The sequence below is a fragment of the Vigna umbellata genome, chromosome 7, assembly GCF_029865625.1.
Source record: "Vigna umbellata cultivar VRB3 chromosome 7, Vumbellata_1.0, whole genome shotgun sequence".
NCBI lineage: Eukaryota > Viridiplantae > Streptophyta > Magnoliopsida > Fabales > Fabaceae > Vigna > Vigna umbellata.
In genome coordinates, this window is record NC_142171.1 from 49,619,421 (window position 1) to 49,638,005 (window position 18,585).

The following is an 18,585-nucleotide window of genomic DNA, read 5'->3' on the forward strand; positions in this document are numbered from 1 at the left end:
CTCACAGCTCGTATAGAATAGCTTACCACCAAAACTCTTAGAATCTTACGGTTCACTCTTTATGAAACTAAACCAAACAAAAGGCCAGAAATGGGGTCAGAACGAGATTATGAACTCATGCAACCAGAATGTGGTTTGCATGTGCCAGAAAACGAACGACTAAAGGAGAAGAAGAACTTACCAGTTTAGAACCCAAAATCGATCGTCTCAAATTGGAGCTCTTGACACCGGCATAGTGGAAATGTTGCCTGAGTGAGGATCGGAGGAGAAACAGTGAGGCTTTCTTAGAGAGAAGATGAAGGAGATGTAGAGAGAAGGAGGAGAAAAATGAGATTTTTCAGAATCTGGGAAAGAAGGGTGCATGCAATGAGTGGCGTGGATTTCTGAAAATCAAAGTTTTCCTTCCAACATCAAAACGAACGTCCGCTCATTTGCTAACACCTGTCTTCCATCAGCTGAGTGTCGAGCTCCCCTCTTGACACGTGAATTCCACTAAAACAAATCCTAAATGGATTTTTAATGGCTCTGATATAGTCCTACAAAAAGAAGGTGTCAGTAGAGTAATGAATCAAGTTCAAGTAACAATATAATCCAGTAAGTATATATTTTATATAATTAGATTAAATATGTTTTTATTTTATTAATTTTGATTGTAAAATTAAAATTTATTTTCATTTTAAATTTTGAGATTTTCAAATTTTAAAATAAATATATATAGTTTTTTTTAATTTAATTGTATTAAATTTTTATGACGAATCAAACACATTTTAAACATATATTTAAACCTCGTTTGAAACATTTCCGCATAAATATCATAAATTAACAAGCCTTAAAAACATATTTAATTAAAAAATATTTAATTTTATATACTTTTAAAATTGTTTGTGTTTGGTTTTCTTTCGTTCTTTCACAAATATTAGGGCTATTTATAGTAAGGAATTTTTTGAAGTTTGTGGTGAGTGACCTAGGGTGAGGACATAGGTTTTTAAATTTTAAAAAGTTTAGGAAGAATACTTATAATATATATCCTACAAAGATTGTTTGATTGTATTGGGTAAAGAATACTCCTGCCACTACATATATTGAAGACCTGTGTTTTTTTTTATTGATTATAGTTGGCATGCCCATACACACTATCCATAATTAATTAAGACAAAGTAAAGTCAGCAACCACGTTAGAATATTAGAGACTTTTCTTATAGTATTGTACAACCGGAATCTTTACCTTTTTTTCTTTTATCTGAAAAAAAAAATAGTTATTAGGCTTTTTCTTTTTCAATAAAAGATGCATTATTTACCAATACATAATTATAATGGTTTGTTTGAATGGAAAGGGAGTGACAAAAAATATAGAAGGAAAGGAAAAATATGCCAAGTAGTTAATTGAATTAATAGAAAAAAAATAAAGAGAAATAAATGAAAAGAGTATAATTAGTTTGATTAGTGTGATGAAATAATTTATATATGTGTATATTAATGTATTTAGAAAATAATGTTATATTAATATTTAGAAATGAAACGTGTGCTCAATAATGTCAAAAGTTTAGTCAACACGTAAAATGTCAACCTTTAGTTACTCATAACATCAAAACTATATATATTAATATATATATATATATATATATATATATATAATATATATATATATATATATATATATATATATATATATATATTATATAATATATAACTGAGAAAAAAATTTGTATATTTAAGTTTCGTCATTATGAGCAAAACGTTATTTATATTGTCATATTGTTAATAAACGATAGAAAAAATTATTTTTAAAATATATGAGAACTTAAAAATATATAGGGAATAAAATTAGAATTATACTAAAAATTTACCTCTGAAATTGTGAAAGAGGTTCTGCATAAACATGGTTTGTGATGCTGGTGAAGAGGTTGAAAATGTGGAACAATGGACTATGGATTATGTGTGGGGATGGAATCGATTATATGTTCATAAATGGGATGGAATCGATTTTTGTGAATGCACATGTGGAGATGGAATTGATTTTGCGGGTGCATATGAAGTGAGGGAATCGATTCCCATTATTTGGTTCTTTCAATAATCAATTTCCATGAATTTTGATGCTTCCATAATTAATAATAATAACAACAATATTATTATTATTATTATAATAACAATAATAATAATAAAGTTTAAATATGTAATATCTTAATTTTTAATTGAAATTAAAATTAATTTCTTTTCAAAATTTTACAAAATTAGACCAAAATTTCTAAATAAACTAATTTTAATTTTAAGGAAAAATTAAAAACTTACTTAACAATAATAACAATCACGAAAATAATAATAATAATAATAACAAAAATTATAATAAGAAGAAAAATAAAAATAACAATAATAACAAAATAATAATAATAATAATAATAATAAAATTTATTTTATTCAAATGAACGGTTAAAAATAAGAGAAAATCAGTTTTAAAGTGTGTTAATGTATTATTCTAATTTTATTTATTTATTTTATTTTTCTATTAGTTCTTTAAAATAATGTAAAATGTTTAGCATTTTAAGAGAAACTTGTTGTTTATTAAATAATATTGTTATTATTATTGAAATTTAAACCAAAACAATATATTCTATTTTATTCTTGTATTTTGAATGTTGAAAATTTATAAAATATGTTATTATATTATGGTTTAAACCTCCTATTTGACAAATAGATTTTGAATGCGTCTTAGATCAATTCAACGATGATCTCAATTTTTAAAATATATTAGTGGTACAGAAACGTATGAATATACTCGAAACAACTTCAAATACAAAAATAAAGTTGTCAGAATGTGTTATAATCTGCAAGCCAATCCGACTCATCACATGTTTGAGTTAGGTTGAGTTTAAAAAAATGTATTCTTTTTATGCAGGTCAATTTTAAACTCGTTTTATTTAAACTCGGTTCATTTGGATTGACCCGTGGTGAGTCGGATTGGTTCATCAACTCACCTAATTTTATTTTATTACTTTATTATCTTATGAAATTCAAAAAAATACCATCTAACTCATAATATGTGAATTGTATTGTACCTTTTCCTTTTGAAGGTCATAGTTGTCATTCTCTCTCTTTCACTTTGAATAACTTTTTCCAAGAAAAAAAAATGTTTTAAGTTTGTTTCTTTCTGGTAAAACCAATAATACATAAACTATTTTAAAAAATACAATAATAATTACTTAGATCTTGCGGTTCTTATTTTGAGCTTTTAATTCATGAATTAAGTCTTCAAATGGTTAATTACCGGAATACACTTATCAAATACTCTTTACTGTTGAATAACTTTGTGATGTTATCAAAATTCTATTTATTCAATATTTTAATATTAATATAAAGTTTTTAACAATCTTTATTTCTGAAAAAGTAAATTGTAAAGGTGGGGTTTGTTTTAAAATGTATATTTAGAAACTAAATACTACAGATTTGGTAACATGGTAACAGAACAGGAATTATATAATGTGGATCATGCGAAGGAGTGATGAAAATTGACCATTTAAAAAATAGGAAGGTACCACCACTACGCCTTCTTTTAAATCTTTTCCCTAAAGTAGATTGGATGTCTTCGGATTTTCCTATAACTTTTATCTTTTCTATTACATTTTCTTAATGTCACTTTCTTAGTGTAGCCATAAACAATTTCCAGCAGATCTTTTTTCGTATATATGACTCAGTAGAACTGTAACAAGTGTTGTTCCAAATTTAAAATATTTATATATGACAGTGCAATAATGTATTTGTTTATATTTTATTTTATGGAGGGGAGATTTGACAAGATTTGATACTTTGTTGGCCAATCAAACATGAACAATAATTGTTGACAGCGTGATGATAAATTATAGGGCAGTGTTCATGATATAACCAATCCTGTTTTTTCATCGCAAACTGTTTTTACCTACTCCTGTCGTGTCGTTTATTGTCTAAGCCAAACCTCACAACAATAACAAATTCTTTACCACAACCTTTTTTCAATACGAAAATGAAAATTACGAGGATGATCAAGATAAAAACCTATAAATCTATTGACTTTAAATTTTAAGCTAAAAATGGTGTGAATCTTATATGCTTGAACTTAGGTATCGTGTGTATTCATTAAACTTTCTTCTTAATATATTAAAATGTTGGAAAAGTTCCTCTGCCTCCAATATTCAATATTCTGTTTTCATTTTCTTTTACATCTCTTTCAATGTCGCAACAAAGACATGCTAAATAAAATAAATGCAAAATATATAAGTAATCATTTTTTAAGATTAAAAATTATTTTCAAAAATTGACATGTAAAAGCGAGTAAAAATAATATCGCCTGAGTCTGTTGTCCTTTTGTTTACGCGGTGTGAATATTTAAGGCAAGTGGAATTCTCGGATCTCTGGTGAACTTGTAATTCCAAATTGGACTGAATTTGATATCTATTGGTTATTTTTCTCAGGACTATACGACTGGTTAACAATTCTTCTTAACAATTTCTTTTTATAATAAATTATAAGTCACTATTTTATTAACTCGTACATTTAAAATCAACCAATCACAAATTATCACGTTAATAATTATAAAAAATTATTAAAAAATTTATTGATAAAACATTTTCCTTTTTTCAGAATTAGTTTCACATTATCCTTAACGAAAAGTTCAACGATTTCATCGTAGTCTTAGGTTTCCAAGTTTCAGGGACGTCTGTCTCTAACGGAACCATTTATGAGCAGTTTTTATCGTTCGAAGATGTGAAAAGCGTGTCATACAATATCTTACTATTTTAAAGTAATTTTCAGTTCAATTGTTGTCTCTGTTCCAAGAAACAAATATCAAACAATTCTAAATAATTTACTATTTTAGATTTCTCATCTAGACTTAATTATGATGTATAATAGTATTTATTGAGATAATATTTTTAATTGTGAGGAATAGCTAACTTGTATTTTAAACAATTTTTATCAGCATATTATATATATACCACTTGAAGTATATTTTGAAAATATTTTTTTAGAAAAAACTCCTAATATCTAATAATAAGAGATGCTCTTTAATTTAGAGACCATGGAGGAAACAAACTCTTCGTCTTTCTATTTTTGCATAGACCAAAGTTATCTTTGTCACCAGATAATAGTGGTGTAGTCTATTTCTCATAATGTTTAACAGAGTAATGTATTTAAGACTTTTCTCCAGATCCGATAAGCGTTTACTTCTAATTTTAAAAGCTTGGTTGTTTTCTAACATGCAGCAGAAACAGAAAAAAATTCCAACTTTGAACCCAGAGAGCTCTGCCGAAACGTTGGTATTTACAATTTAGAAGAGATACAGTAATATGTAGATAACTCGAGAGGAGCAGCTAGCAGAGTGTAGTTGAGGATTATAAAGAAGGAAACAAAACAAATTTATAGTATAAAGCAAGGGGAGAGAAATTCAAGTCACACGAAGCCACACGAACTTGGATTTCTACCAAAGAAACCTGGATTTCTTCGAAACGTTGCTGGGAGGACTCATCTGAGGAACTTCGAAATTATTATCATCGCCCAAACTTGATCTGACGCTACCTTTCCTTCCCTCTCTGTACCCATTCTGCTCACCCATCTGTTCCCAGTATGCAGCAGCAGAAGGTGGCGCTTGAGGAACCCAGATCCCACCAGAGGAGAACGAAACCATGTTTCCCTCACCAAACACCGACAGCATCTCATCACCATTCTGATATTCAACATCAACGTGTTAATCGCAGATCCAATAAAACCAACATCAGTTGCCCCAACAATTGTAAAATAAAAAAGAAACATTTTTATTACTAAATATGGTCGGCAATTAATTGATGGAAGGTTGGAAGCAGAACAAACTAACCTTAGAGCAATCAAAGGTTGAATGGGAATCGAGAAAATCTTCGAACTTCATGCCTGGGATAGTGTTTATCAGGTACTCTGATATGCTGCTACCAGTGAAACCAGGTTCTTGATTTGTTTGCAAGTTTCCTCCAGGCTTAGGCCGTGAGGGTGTTGAAGGAGGATTGGAAGGTGGGTGTGAAGTATCGAGAACAGGGTTTTTCTTGGCTGCTGCTGCTGATGATGATGATGAAGAAGAAGAAGAAGAATAAGGTATGGCGGAAGTAGAAAACTTGATCCCGGTGAGAAGAAACCTGCTATGGTTCTTGGTGAGTTCGTTGACAGAATGAATGGACACGTCACACTCTTTGCACAGAATTGCTCTATCTTGCTGACAAAACACAAAAGCTCTTTTCTCCTACAACACAACGCAAACTCGTTAACTCAAACTAAACCATGTAATAATAAGTAACAATATTAATGTAATAATTATAGTAATTAACATATAATTGTTATTAGTTGATGTACCTGGCAAATATCACAGAGAGGAAAATGCTTAGCAGAGGGGTGGGTGAGAGAGAAGCGGTGGTGTTTGGAGGCGAGCTTGTTGGCGTGGTGGACACGGTGGTCGCAGTCGTCGCAGAGGGCGGCTTCGTCGGCGATGCAGAATAAAGAAGCCTGGTGTTCGTTACAGACATCGCACTGGATCTTCATATTGTTATTATTTAGATTAACAGAAAGGAGGTTTTGATTTGAATTGAAATGAAACGAAGGAGATGAACACTCGGTCGTCCACGGCTAAGTTAAATACAATCGAGACGAGTCAAATCAGTTAAATACACTCGAGACGAGTCAAATCAGCGAGCGAGCAACGCGAGTTAGGGTATCATGTTTCACGTTCTTACAAAATATTGACTCGGTTAATGCGAATTCAAGCGACTAAATATCTCTCTTGGCCACAAACACGTGTTCTATTCCCTATCATATCACTTAATACCGTGAATTATTAATTTCTATTGTCTCTTTTTATTTGGATAAATAACAAATGCAATCATTTACTACTTTTAGTAACATGTAAATATAAAAAAACAATTATAGTAGTTATTTATCATTTATGAACTTTATTTTATGTGGTCAGATTAAGTAGTCCTATTAGACTGCTAAATAATTGTTATTGTATAAATGAACAAATATCATCATTAGTTAATTAAATTAACATCCCGTCGTGCCTCATTTAACTAAAACTTGAAGTTGCGTCGAGAAAAAAACCATGAAGTCACCCTTTTTTTTTTATGATTAATTGTCAAATTATCTCAGTACAGTTAGATTCGGATTTGATAATGAAGCCGCCGTGTATTTCTTTTATCCTTTATAACTGAAAATAATGTAGATGACATATAACGCTATGAAAAACATATTATACTCGCATATTATGTACATACAACTAAGACCTATATGCTTATTGTACTAACTATATATATATAAAATATTAAATAAGACTAAATGTAAAACTTATGTTTACTTTTATTTAGAAAATAATAATGATATTAATATCGGTTCAGGTATTAATTAATAAAATTGTAATTCAATTTTTATTTTTATCGATAAAATCTATTATTATTGATATGTTTTCATCTATTATAACTCAAATTCAATTGAAACCGATAATATGTTTATTTTTTTATTTGTCATATTTGAGTGGTTACAAATCTACTTACTTAACTCATTGTATATTTGAACAATTTCCAAAATTCTAAGCACACTCTCATCTCATCGCTTAAGTAATTACATCATTATTTAAATGATGATGTGTAGTTACTTGGTAACATGTTAAGGAAACTTTATATACCATCCTCACATCTTAACGTCTAAACCTTCTATCACTCAAGTTTTCACTTAATTCAAATGAGAAAAAAATTATCTTAACATATATAGTTTATGTTACAAATCATAACTTAAATTATATGTTTCATTACTTAAATGTTAACATTTGACTAACATTAGATATGCATGTGATAGTAACTCATTGTTTAAGTGATATTAATATATTAGTAACTCATTGTTTAAGTGATATTAATATATTAACAATATATGATCAAATGTAGTTTAATTTTGTTATGATCTTTCTTAATATCATATATTTTCAAAATATTTGGTATACCAGATAAGGTATCATATTGTTTTTATTTTTTTGTCAATTATCATATACGTGGTAAGTTGTTATATTTGATATACTTTTTATATTATCAACTTTTATAACAAACATTACAGAACCTATAAATACACATGTTATTGCACCAAGAAATACACAATTTTTTTTACTTACTCATACATTTATATAGATCCTAAAGCTCTCTTACTGATTTGAACATTAAAAAGTCTTTTGCAAGCTGATATTATCTCTTTGAACAAAGAAATATTTGATTATAATCATAGAGAAAATTTAAGTCACTACAAAGATCTTGTTATATGTCTAAAAATAGATGCTTCAAATCTAAGTTAGAACAAAATAATTTTTGTAAAATGTTAGTTAGACCAAAAAAATAATTAAAAGATATTCATAAGTTAAAAACTTAATTATATTATAATCTATAAATATTATGAAGAGACACTCATTTAATTCACGTGTATTAATAAAATATATAACTTGGGTTTGAATACGCGCGGATATGTTGCTGTAAATTTTTTATAATTCCTTTCGCTCTCTACCGACTACATAATTTATTTAATCATACCAATAAGTCATACTAAATAGCAATTTAGAACAATTTTTAATCTTGATCCTGATTAGATCGTAAAAGTACTTTTACGACCCTGAAAGAAAAGCTACACAAATTCACATGTTTTCAAGTTTTTTATCAATTACAGTGACGACTTCAATTTATTTTTAAAAGAGAGTAAAAGCAGTCTTCAAATTTTTTATTAGAGTATAAAAATATAGGTTTATAAAATCTTAACGTACCTGAAAATGGGAGAGAAAGTAGGAAAATAAATTGAATTGAAAAGAAGAATAAAGATAGGTTTAATCCTTTTCGACATCCCTATTTATGTACGAATGTCTCAGATGGGTCTTCGTTTTCTAAAATGTATCAAAATGATCCTTAATTTTGAAAATTGATATCAATTGAGTCATTTCCGTTAAGTTGGCTGGACGGCGTTAAAAAAATTGATGAGTGGATGCTGAGATGACGAACGAACGTTCGTCCACCAGCGAACGAACACTCGTCCATCAGCGAACGAACGCTCGTCGACCACCGAACGAACGGTCGTCCAGTGTGGAACGAACGGTCGTCCAGCAGTAAGAGGTCGACGAGCGTTCGTTTTCTGGTGGACGAGCGTTCGTTCGCTGGTGGACGAGCGTTCGTTCGTCATCTCAGCATCCACTCATCAATTTTTTAACGCTGTCCAATCAACTTAACGGAAAGGACTCAATTGATATCAATTTTCAAAATTAAGGACCATTTTGATACACTTTAAAAAACGAGGACCCAATTGAGACATTCGTACATAAATAGAGATGTCGAAAAGGATTAAACCATAAAGATAATCATTATCTCTATCTGTAGGTTCGTTGGTCAAACGTAATTACTACCATTTTAGAAAGAAGAGAATCCTGAATGATGTTGTGAATGGATTCTCGTTCCATATTTGTCGGGGAAACAAAAAGTCTTAGGAATCGATATTTTATTTTCGAAGGTAGTTTTAGAGATTCATCCTTTCTTAATTATTATGATGCCATCTTATGTTTCACATCACCCACCTGTTTAAGCGTCTCATGTGTGGGACAAATTCTAACTCATTCCAATTATATTCATAATCTAATTTTAACTACTAATTATGTGTCTTCAAAATCCTCAATAATATTACTCATTATTTTTAATAATAAGTGATAATTGAGGTTGATAATTTTTATTTTACTAGAAGCCGTTTCTTCCTAATTTAAAAGTTTGAAAAAAAAATGTGTTTTTCTTAATATATATATATATTCACAACCTCTTTAAAAATTAAATATTATTACTGATACTTATAAACAATCAATACAAGCATTTCTTATTAAAATTAGAACTAAGTTTATAGAGTTAAATATCATTTAAATATATATTTTTTACTTAATCTTTTGAGTAGTTTTTTAAGAATAAAGTCATACTAAAAGTTTGAACTCTAAAGCATATAATATCTGAGAAATAATAACTAATCATAACCCTAATAATGTTACTGTAACATTGTAAAGAAAAACTCAAATATTCATGAAACGATTACATCGAAAGTGTAGTAAGGATCGAGATCCATGATTAGGAGTGTTAGGAGTGTTAGGAGTTGGGAGTCTGACAGGAACCTGTCTATTTTTTAGAAACATTCACAAGTGTTAGAATATTGATGAAAGGGAGATGTTCTTTTATACCACTTGATAATTTATTTATATGAGTATTTTGATTATTAAAAAAATTACTTTTTATTAAAAAAGAAAAAATAAAATAATAGATATAAAACGTATGTGAAATTTTGTTGGGTGTCAAGATAATAATACAATTCTAATTTATATGGATTATGGAAATGGGTGGTTGGAAGATGAACCCGATCCAACATCTTCGCCCATAACCCCTTATTTGGTGGATCTTTAGTCCTAACCAGGAATATACTTAATATTCTAATATTTCGTCTTTTCATCTCTTTATTCACTGCTATTTGCTGGGAAGAACATGGGAATTCGATAGGAAATCATATTTTATCACCACTAATCATTAAAAATATCTACTTTACACCTATTTTTTTAATAAAATAATCATTTATATAGGAGTGGAAAGAAAATCATTCTTTTAAAACAAGTTGTTGATTTATATCATGTTGTTTAAAATAACTTTTCACTGTGATGTTTTGTTTCCAACTTCAGATTAATTTAAATAATTATAATAAACACAAAACTTAACATAGGAGATACTCTTTGCTGAAAAAAGTCGTACACAAGGAGGCTTATTATATTACGTAAGTTATAACATACATGCACACCATTAATACCATTAATCTGGATAAAGAAAAAAAAATATTGACAGTCCATGTGACGAGTGATTTTATATATACAACTAATGGAATTTTCAGTAATAAAATGAAAACTTTTATTGGTAAAGCTTTCAAAAAAGCGCGAAGTTTACATACACAACTTCTTTCTCACTTTCTAAGAAAAATAAATTAATTTCTAAAATTTCTTCAAATTTGACTTTATTCTGTATATTTGTAATTCAATAAATTAATTTTTCAATTTATGAAAATAATTCTTTTTCATCCTTAAATTCAATATTTATGATTTTCTTCCAGCCACGAGTTATACATAGAGAGATAGAGAAAGAGAGAGAATTTAGAGATTAATTAATTGGTTTGAAGATACATGAGTTAATATCAAATTTGTAAGGGTAAAAGTATAGATACTCAAAATACTTTTTGAAGTAAAAACACTTCTTTTTATTAATACGTTTTAGAAAAAATAAAAATATTTCGCATAGGACGAATGATATTGACAATGCTGCATGGTAAAAAATTTAGAGAAACACATTTTAGTTTATAAATTTATGATCTTACAAATAAAGTTCAATAAGACAATAAAGGCGAGATTAAGTTTTTCTTTATACATATTTGCAGCTGTTCTTTTTTTTTTCTTATCACGTTTTTATGGTAAAAAACAAGTTAAGACATTAGGGATTAAAAAGTTGTATGATTGCCTACAGTTGAACTTTCTTGTGCCTGTAAAGTTTATTTTTATTTTTTTTACTAAAGTAGCCTTTATTAAAATCTTATTAGATATAATTCCTATTTCAATCCCAATACAAATGACATTCAACTTAAGTTCAATATTTCTTTAAATATATATAACAGTTACTTGAGTATAAAGATTTAAAAATCAAACACAAATTAAATAACAATTCAAATAGAAATAATAGGGTTAAATATGTTTTTAGTCCCTAAACTATTGGCCGTTTCTGGTTTTCGTCCCTCTTCCAAAGTAAGGTACAATTTGGTCCTCATTCTTTAGAAAAACATTCGTTTTAGTCCTCAAAACGTTCGTTTTTTCGACTAAAACGAACGTTTTTTAAAGATTGAGGACCAAATTGTACCTTACTTTGGAAGAGGGACGAAAACCAAAAACGATCAATAGTTTAGGGACTAAAAACATATTTAACCCTAAATAATATTAAAAATTAAAGAATTTCGACAATGAAATATAATTGCACGGAAGAAGAAGAGAATAAAGCGTAATAATTTGCTTCCCTGTAATTAAAAAGCAGCGAGAATTACACGAACTTAGTTGTAAAACTAAAATCTCTATCTGTAGCACTACCTAGACATTACTAATTAGACTATACGGGGAACCCTCTCTAAATATGACGTATAATTCGTAATATTACCACTGATCCGTAAGTGATAATTATTCTTTATTCAAATTTAATAATTCTTAAAAGATCAATTAAATTGAAAAATCACATTTGGAGCGTTTTGTTCTCATGTTTCAATCTCCTTTAAAACAGAAAAACAAAATAACTACTTTTTGATACATTTTGAATTAATTTATGTAAGTTATAAAAGAAATAAACTTTTAATTTTAACTTGAGTATAAATTAATTTTAACTTGACAATTTATTTTAGTTTATTTATTCGAGTTTTTAATTCTTCAATAAAAGCTTGTTAAAATAACCATAAACCTGCAATCATATTTAACAACGAATGTCAAAGTAAAATAATCATAAAAAATAGAGAATAAAACTTATAAAACAATCAAATTACTTCATACTTCCAACACTCGTAAAAAATTTATATACAAAAACGAAAGCCGACTTACGTAAAGCATGAGTCAAGACGTGTTGTTGCCTCCTGCTCTTAAGAATGATGGATAACAAATATTTTCGTTGAATTTTAACTAGAAATTTAGAAAACGAATATTATGCCATTTATATAATTAAAGCTTTTCTCTCAAATCAGGAAAGTTGGACTCCAGGAACAAGTTTCCAATAAACTAAAACAATAATAATGATAAAAACAAAATCTATCGAAACAATACATCCTGGTATTATTTACTTAATTGATACCTGACATGAAATTCAGTATTCCAAGTTTTAGATTTCAAGGATGTAAATAAAAAGTTTTCATCTACAAAGAGCTACAATGTTCTCTCCTATTAAACATTCCGTAAGGGATTATTTGGGTGGAAAATTTTCACTTTATTTGAAGTCGGTAAAGTGAAAAAAATAAAAAAAGGGAAGTGAAAATTAAAAGGACTAAAGAAACATTATCTGAATATGAATAATAAACAAATGACAAGGTCCATGATATTTAAATGAAATAATACTTTTATTACTTGTCCAAGTCCACCCAAATTCAAAATGCTATTTTTTGAAATAACCGATCGTTGGTTATACTTCACAGGCCAGTGAAGTAAGAAAGAAAGGTTCAAGGGTAACCCGTAATAAATAAATTAATAGAATTGTTGTTTCAAAGATTATATATCCAATGAAACGGGAGCAAAAATAGAGCATGAGTCTTATTGACCTTACAAAATGAATGCAGGGTGGTCATGAGATTTAGTTTTCACTTTCAGGGTTGGATAAATTTAGCATGTAATATAACAGAACTTTGGGTTGAGTGATCTATACTATTGCGGCTATTGCGGGCAAAAGAAATTCATTCTGGGAGAAACACGAATTCACCAATAAATGCAATGACATTGCTTACCATTTATCAAAAATCAGAAAGTGCAGTAAAAATAAGCACCTTCTGTGTTAGTGGACCTCTTGCTTCATTTACAATCAACACTAAAAGGTTTGTGAATTGTCAGAAATGTGATCCAGGTACCGCTTGACACGATTTTGATTTATCTCAAATATCAAAGGTATGCCCCTTACCTACAAAACAGACCACTGATTTAGAGACTTGTGGGAAGTTAACTAAAGAAACGCTACGAAGAATTCACGTTTCCTACTAACACAGGTAATCCAAACAACATCTTTTAAGTTTTGAACACGGCCAACCCTACTTCCCCCAAAAAAGAAGTGATACGAAATTCTACGTCCAGCTTGGATATAAATTCAATCATTTTATGAACCAAAATAGACTTGTTACAACAAAGCAGATATGGAATTGGAATAACGAAACCAGTAACATGACGTTCTTATAATTATAACACCAGCTATATTTTTTATACCCTTATTAAGGATATACGGTGGCATTGAAGTAAAAGGTACAAACAAAGCCATGATTATACGTGTTTAATTCAACTAATAAAGAGAAGAAAACATTTAGTAGTGAAGACAACATCTAACTGTCCAGCATACCGAGCTCCCACAAATAAATTCTGGAAAAGCTAAACACTTCCCTGCTGCTTAAACAAAATATAGATGTTGTAATACAAAGTACAGAAACTGGGACATTAGGCATTATCTGGGATACTTGGCATGAAACGACTATTATTCTAGCAGCACTAAATCAGAAGGATTCAACAACACATGCGCAAGAACATAAGAACAAACAAAGATGAAAACAACAAAACTTAACCAATAAGGACAGTGATAGACCCCTATTATTGATACCGGGTTGAATGCTAAAAAGAAGGCAGGAAGAGAAATATAAGGATATACCGATACCATGATGATGGGGGACTGAATATGATATGTAGGAATACTAATTTTTCTTTGGAACATAATTCAATTCCGAGTGCACAAGGAATACCAGGAGGTGAGAACTCAGCTGGATAAGAAATGACAGTATTTAAAAGAGAAGTATAGGAAATGATAGGAGCCATATGATCATACCTCAATTAGATAATTAGTATGCAGTCTTTGAGACTGACCAGTGTGCACTTCTTTGCTATTTACCAGGATTGAACTCTTGCCGAAGTTTTTTATGTAGAATGACCCCTCTTTATCCATCTTTATAATTGCCTATAAGTTAGCAACGGTAAAACATAATAAATTAAAGTCAACCTTATCAGGTAGCGAAGACTACACCTAACTGTCTACGCTGAACTTATAATATCTATACATGAAAAAATTTATAATTCTGCATCCCTACTATCTGAATTTACATCATGTCAACATCACATCATAAGTAAAATTATCATTACAGCATGACTGGATGAAACAGTACGCCCCTTAAGACTAGATGAATAACTCGGATACATTAAAGCATTACATAAATCCTTCATACTCTATCATAAATTATATTCAATCACAATTCTTCCTCCATTAAGTTCCAGCATGGCATTGATTTTCTTTGAAGCTAAAATTAGGAGAAAAGGTATGTTGAGGTTACTAGTACAGAATAGCTTATTTTATGATGTAAACAACCTTTTCTGAATTTAAAATGAAATGTATATTCTGCATATTTTTATCAACATATATCAAATACAGTAAAAAGGTTGCGGCAGCCATGACATTCAAGTATAAATACGTAAATGTAGCTAACCTGACGTCGAGATATTGAATTGCTATACCCTCCTTTGCTCAAGTCAATGTCCACAGGAAAACCTTCCGTCGCTCGACCAAGTAGAACCTGCAGGATGAATTGAGCCATCTTAAATATCAAAAAACATTATCCCAATGACTGGCTACTTCATAGCACATCTATGCTTATAATTGCAGAATAAGTCTGTCCGAAACTACTACTACTACTTCCTTCATTCTTTGACTTTCATCACAAAACTCACTCAATTTATAAGCATATTGCCGCCTGAACTCAGGAGCACAATCTGAACTAAACCGAATATCGGCATAAACCACATACAATGCATGTGAGAATTTTTTTCTAGTAAAAAAAAGAAAAAAATCTCATTATGCTTTGAGTGTTTGAAAAGGAATCAATGAAAAAGATCTCTCAAATGACAAGTTGACCAAGCAAGCAGTTTACAGGCTCATATACCTCGGGTTTCTTAATATAATGCTTTGAGTGGCGACCATATAAGATGGCAAATGCTCCATGTGCATTAATGGCTCTCTGAATACAAGAATGGGCACCCTGTTCCAGCCTCATGATAGCTCGCTTACTTTCCACATGTTGATATCTTGATACTGAAGTGTAATCAGAAGATATATATAGTTAGGCTATACTGAAAGAAAGTAGATGGTTGTAACAACAGCGAAAAATTAGTATGCTATCATTGATGTTACTGTGAATTTTGTAACAAAAAAGAATCAAAACAATACTCAACAAGTTCCACAAGCACATCTGATGGTTATATATGATGATCAAGCCAAATATAAAAAACAAACGCATGGAGAAATTATGGACATATTTGATAAGGTTAAACAAATTCCTTATATTATTCAACTGACTAGCAGATCCATTATTACTTCAAGAACGAACTGGAAATCATTAGAAAGAGCATTAAAGGATTGTAACATCTTGGAAAAAAACGCCTCAACCCCCTCTCCCCAAAACGCCTCTCATTTTATCTTCACTTAGCAATTTGTAAAGACATGTAAAAATATGAGCAAACCATATAGAATCCCTTAGAAGCTGTCAACAACCCAAGTAACTGATGCATGCTCTAATAGCATTGAGTTAGGCTATCACTTTACTTCAGGTATGTTCTCCATATCTCTTTTCCAAATAAAAAGAAAATAAGAATAACAAATAACAGAGTACAGAAAAAAAAATTATGGCCGTGTAATACCTTCCTCACTATAACAAGAATCCTGATGATCATCAGGATCCAAATCCATATCAAGTACCTGTAGGAGGGAAGAATGAGTAAGTCAGAGAATGAGTATTGAAAGGCTAAGTGTTGACAGAAAGAGTGGTGCAATACAGCTTACCATTGCTTCTACGTCAGAATAAGAAGGAAGCTCATCGTCGCTGTCTATATCATGCTCTTCCTCATCTAGTGTTAGAGGGTCTGCCACCAGCTCTGAGTCAAGAACATCTGAGGATCCAACTTCAGCACATTTCAACTGGTGATCTTGAAGTGACAAACCTATATCTTGTTCATTCTTCATGCTAGAACCATGAAATTGGGGATTATTTTGTAAGTCATTCGAACTACCTGCTGATTTCTTAATGAAAGGATTTGCCATATGATTGCATTGATCCTTTGCCAAGTCAGCATTGGTAGCTTCTTCCTTTTTATTTGCATGCAGAGGAGCATTTGTAGTGTTTGCAGCACCATTTCCACCTAAGCCACCAGAAACAGTAACAGAACTCGTAGATACTATGTGTGATGCGTGATTAGCAGGCAACTCGCATTTTACCTTAGAACCACCATCAGGTACCAGGAAGCAAGGTGATCCCTTCATCTGAGAAGATGATTGAGATTCTACACGGATTTTCTTCTCTACATGCATCAGAGCTTTGCCTCTTTCGTTAGCTCTATGCCTATTAAATCCATAATCCTGAACAGATGACGAAATTGGTTTCTTGGATGCTTTAAAAATCAATTTAGATGAAGGGGGAAATATGACAGGAGGCACATCAAACGGTAGGAAAACGTCTTCATTATCTGGAATTTCTTGTTCCTCAGTGTTTAGGGAACAGGAAGGAACTTCGTTAATTAGTTCATGAAAGAGGGGATCTTCAGCCAAGGGAGGAGATGGCATTTGGAACTCTAATTTGTGAACTACTTGTACACCACTAGAGGTTGACCCTTGGTTGTCTTCTAACTCTTTGTGACATGAAACTGAATGATTTAGAACATGTGCCTGTGAGGCCATTAACGACTCTGTTCCATCTGTTTTAGGGACTTGCAGCTCTGCTTCAACCTTTTTAGGGACTTGACTTGGATTAACATCATTTGTAGAATTTAGTAGGAGCGAACTCAAACCATCCAAGTAAGATTTGTCAATCCCTTCTTCTCCATCAACATCCATCAGAAAGAGCTCTTCCTCACTACTAAAGTTGAGGAGAGAATTGGACAGTTCTTCCAAATAAGCACCCCCACAAGCAATCGAATCATTAAAACCATCGCATGGCATATCGGACTCTTTGATGCCCTCATCTGTACTCCAGACTGGTATTTCAGGAAGTGAAGCCAAGTTAAATGAAGTTCCACACTCTAACTCTGAATCAAATGCACATTTTTCGTCAAAATCAGGACACATATTTCCAGGGTCATTGTTGATGTCATCTAATGTGGGCAAAGGTATTCTCTCTAAATTATCGTCACCAATCCACCCATCAATAGTCAATTCTCCAGGAACATCCAATTCCTCAACAGCTTCATCCAAAGGCACGTTGTCTCCAATAAAATGAGGTTCTTCCTTAAGTACATTATTTAGCTTGGCAGGAAAATTCTCTTCAACTGCCCTTTCAACTCCAGGGAAAAACACACTGGCAGTAACTCCATCAGAAACCACGTTATCATCCATCACATTTTCAGGAGGAAAATCATACTGAACAGGGAGATTTACAGTTCCACCTTCAGGCACGCAGGTTCCAGATAAGGGGTGAAGTTCATGCTCTGCATAATTACTATTTCCCGGATCCACTAGAAAACTCAAGTCCATGGAAGTTAACATGCTATTTCGAATTCTTTTGCACCTTGCATAATACAAATTGCGAACACTTCCAGACTTTCTCTTAGCTGAAACAACTTTCTGCTCCTTGGAATGTCCAAACCTGTAAAACTTCGATGGGAGAGGCGAAGCTGAAAGCTCAAAGTTTGTCATACCCGCAGAAGCTTCTGCAGAAATGACAGGATCATAGAGGAGAGAATACCACCTATCTTGTATCTCTCTGATACTATATTTTCGAGAAAATTGCACTGCACCTTTGGCAAGTGACTCTAGTGAAGCA

The 18,585-nt window shown here is 30.9% G+C and overlaps 2 protein-coding genes across 2 annotated transcripts; both read right to left on the reverse strand.

Moving 5' to 3' along the window:
- Window positions 1-5,270: 5,270 nt before the first annotated feature.
- LOC148196504 (B-box zinc finger protein 21-like) lies at window positions 5,271-6,705 on the reverse strand. The gene is made up of 3 exons (XM_088094746.1): window positions 6,346-6,705; window positions 5,840-6,235; window positions 5,271-5,692 (listed from the first exon to the last, which is right to left on the reverse strand). The coding sequence occupies exons 1-3, from the start codon at window positions 6,529-6,531 to the stop codon at window positions 5,447-5,449; spliced, it is 828 nt and encodes a 275-aa protein (XP_087950872.1). The 5' UTR covers window positions 6,532-6,705; the 3' UTR covers window positions 5,271-5,446.
- A 6,548-nt stretch (window positions 6,706-13,253) lies between these two features.
- Window positions 13,254-18,578, reverse strand: LOC148196505 (uncharacterized; the record flags this gene model as incomplete). The annotated part of the gene is made up of 6 exons (XM_088095571.1): window positions 13,254-13,706; window positions 14,613-14,741; window positions 15,265-15,351; window positions 15,718-15,866; window positions 16,472-16,529; window positions 16,614-18,578. Coding segments are annotated over 6 exons (2,478 nt in total), but the record flags the coding sequence as incomplete, so codon positions are not given.
- Window positions 18,579-18,585: the final 7 nt, after the last annotated feature.

What these genes read in the sequence shown, in the direction of transcription:
- LOC148196504 (XM_088094746.1), bottom strand. Translation starts at nt 6,531, where the DNA reads ATGAAGATCCAGTGCGATGTCTGTAACGAACACCAGGCTTCTTTATTC. An exon ending in CTCTCTGTGATATTTGCCAG is followed by an intron (nt 6,236 to 6,345) that starts GTACATCAACTA and finishes GTTGTGTTGTAG; the next exon opens with GAGAAAAGAGCTTTTGTGTT. An exon ending in CAACCTTTGATTGCTCTAAG is followed by an intron (nt 5,693 to 5,839) that starts GTTAGTTTGTTC and finishes GTTGAATATCAG; the next exon opens with AATGGTGATGAGATGCTGTC.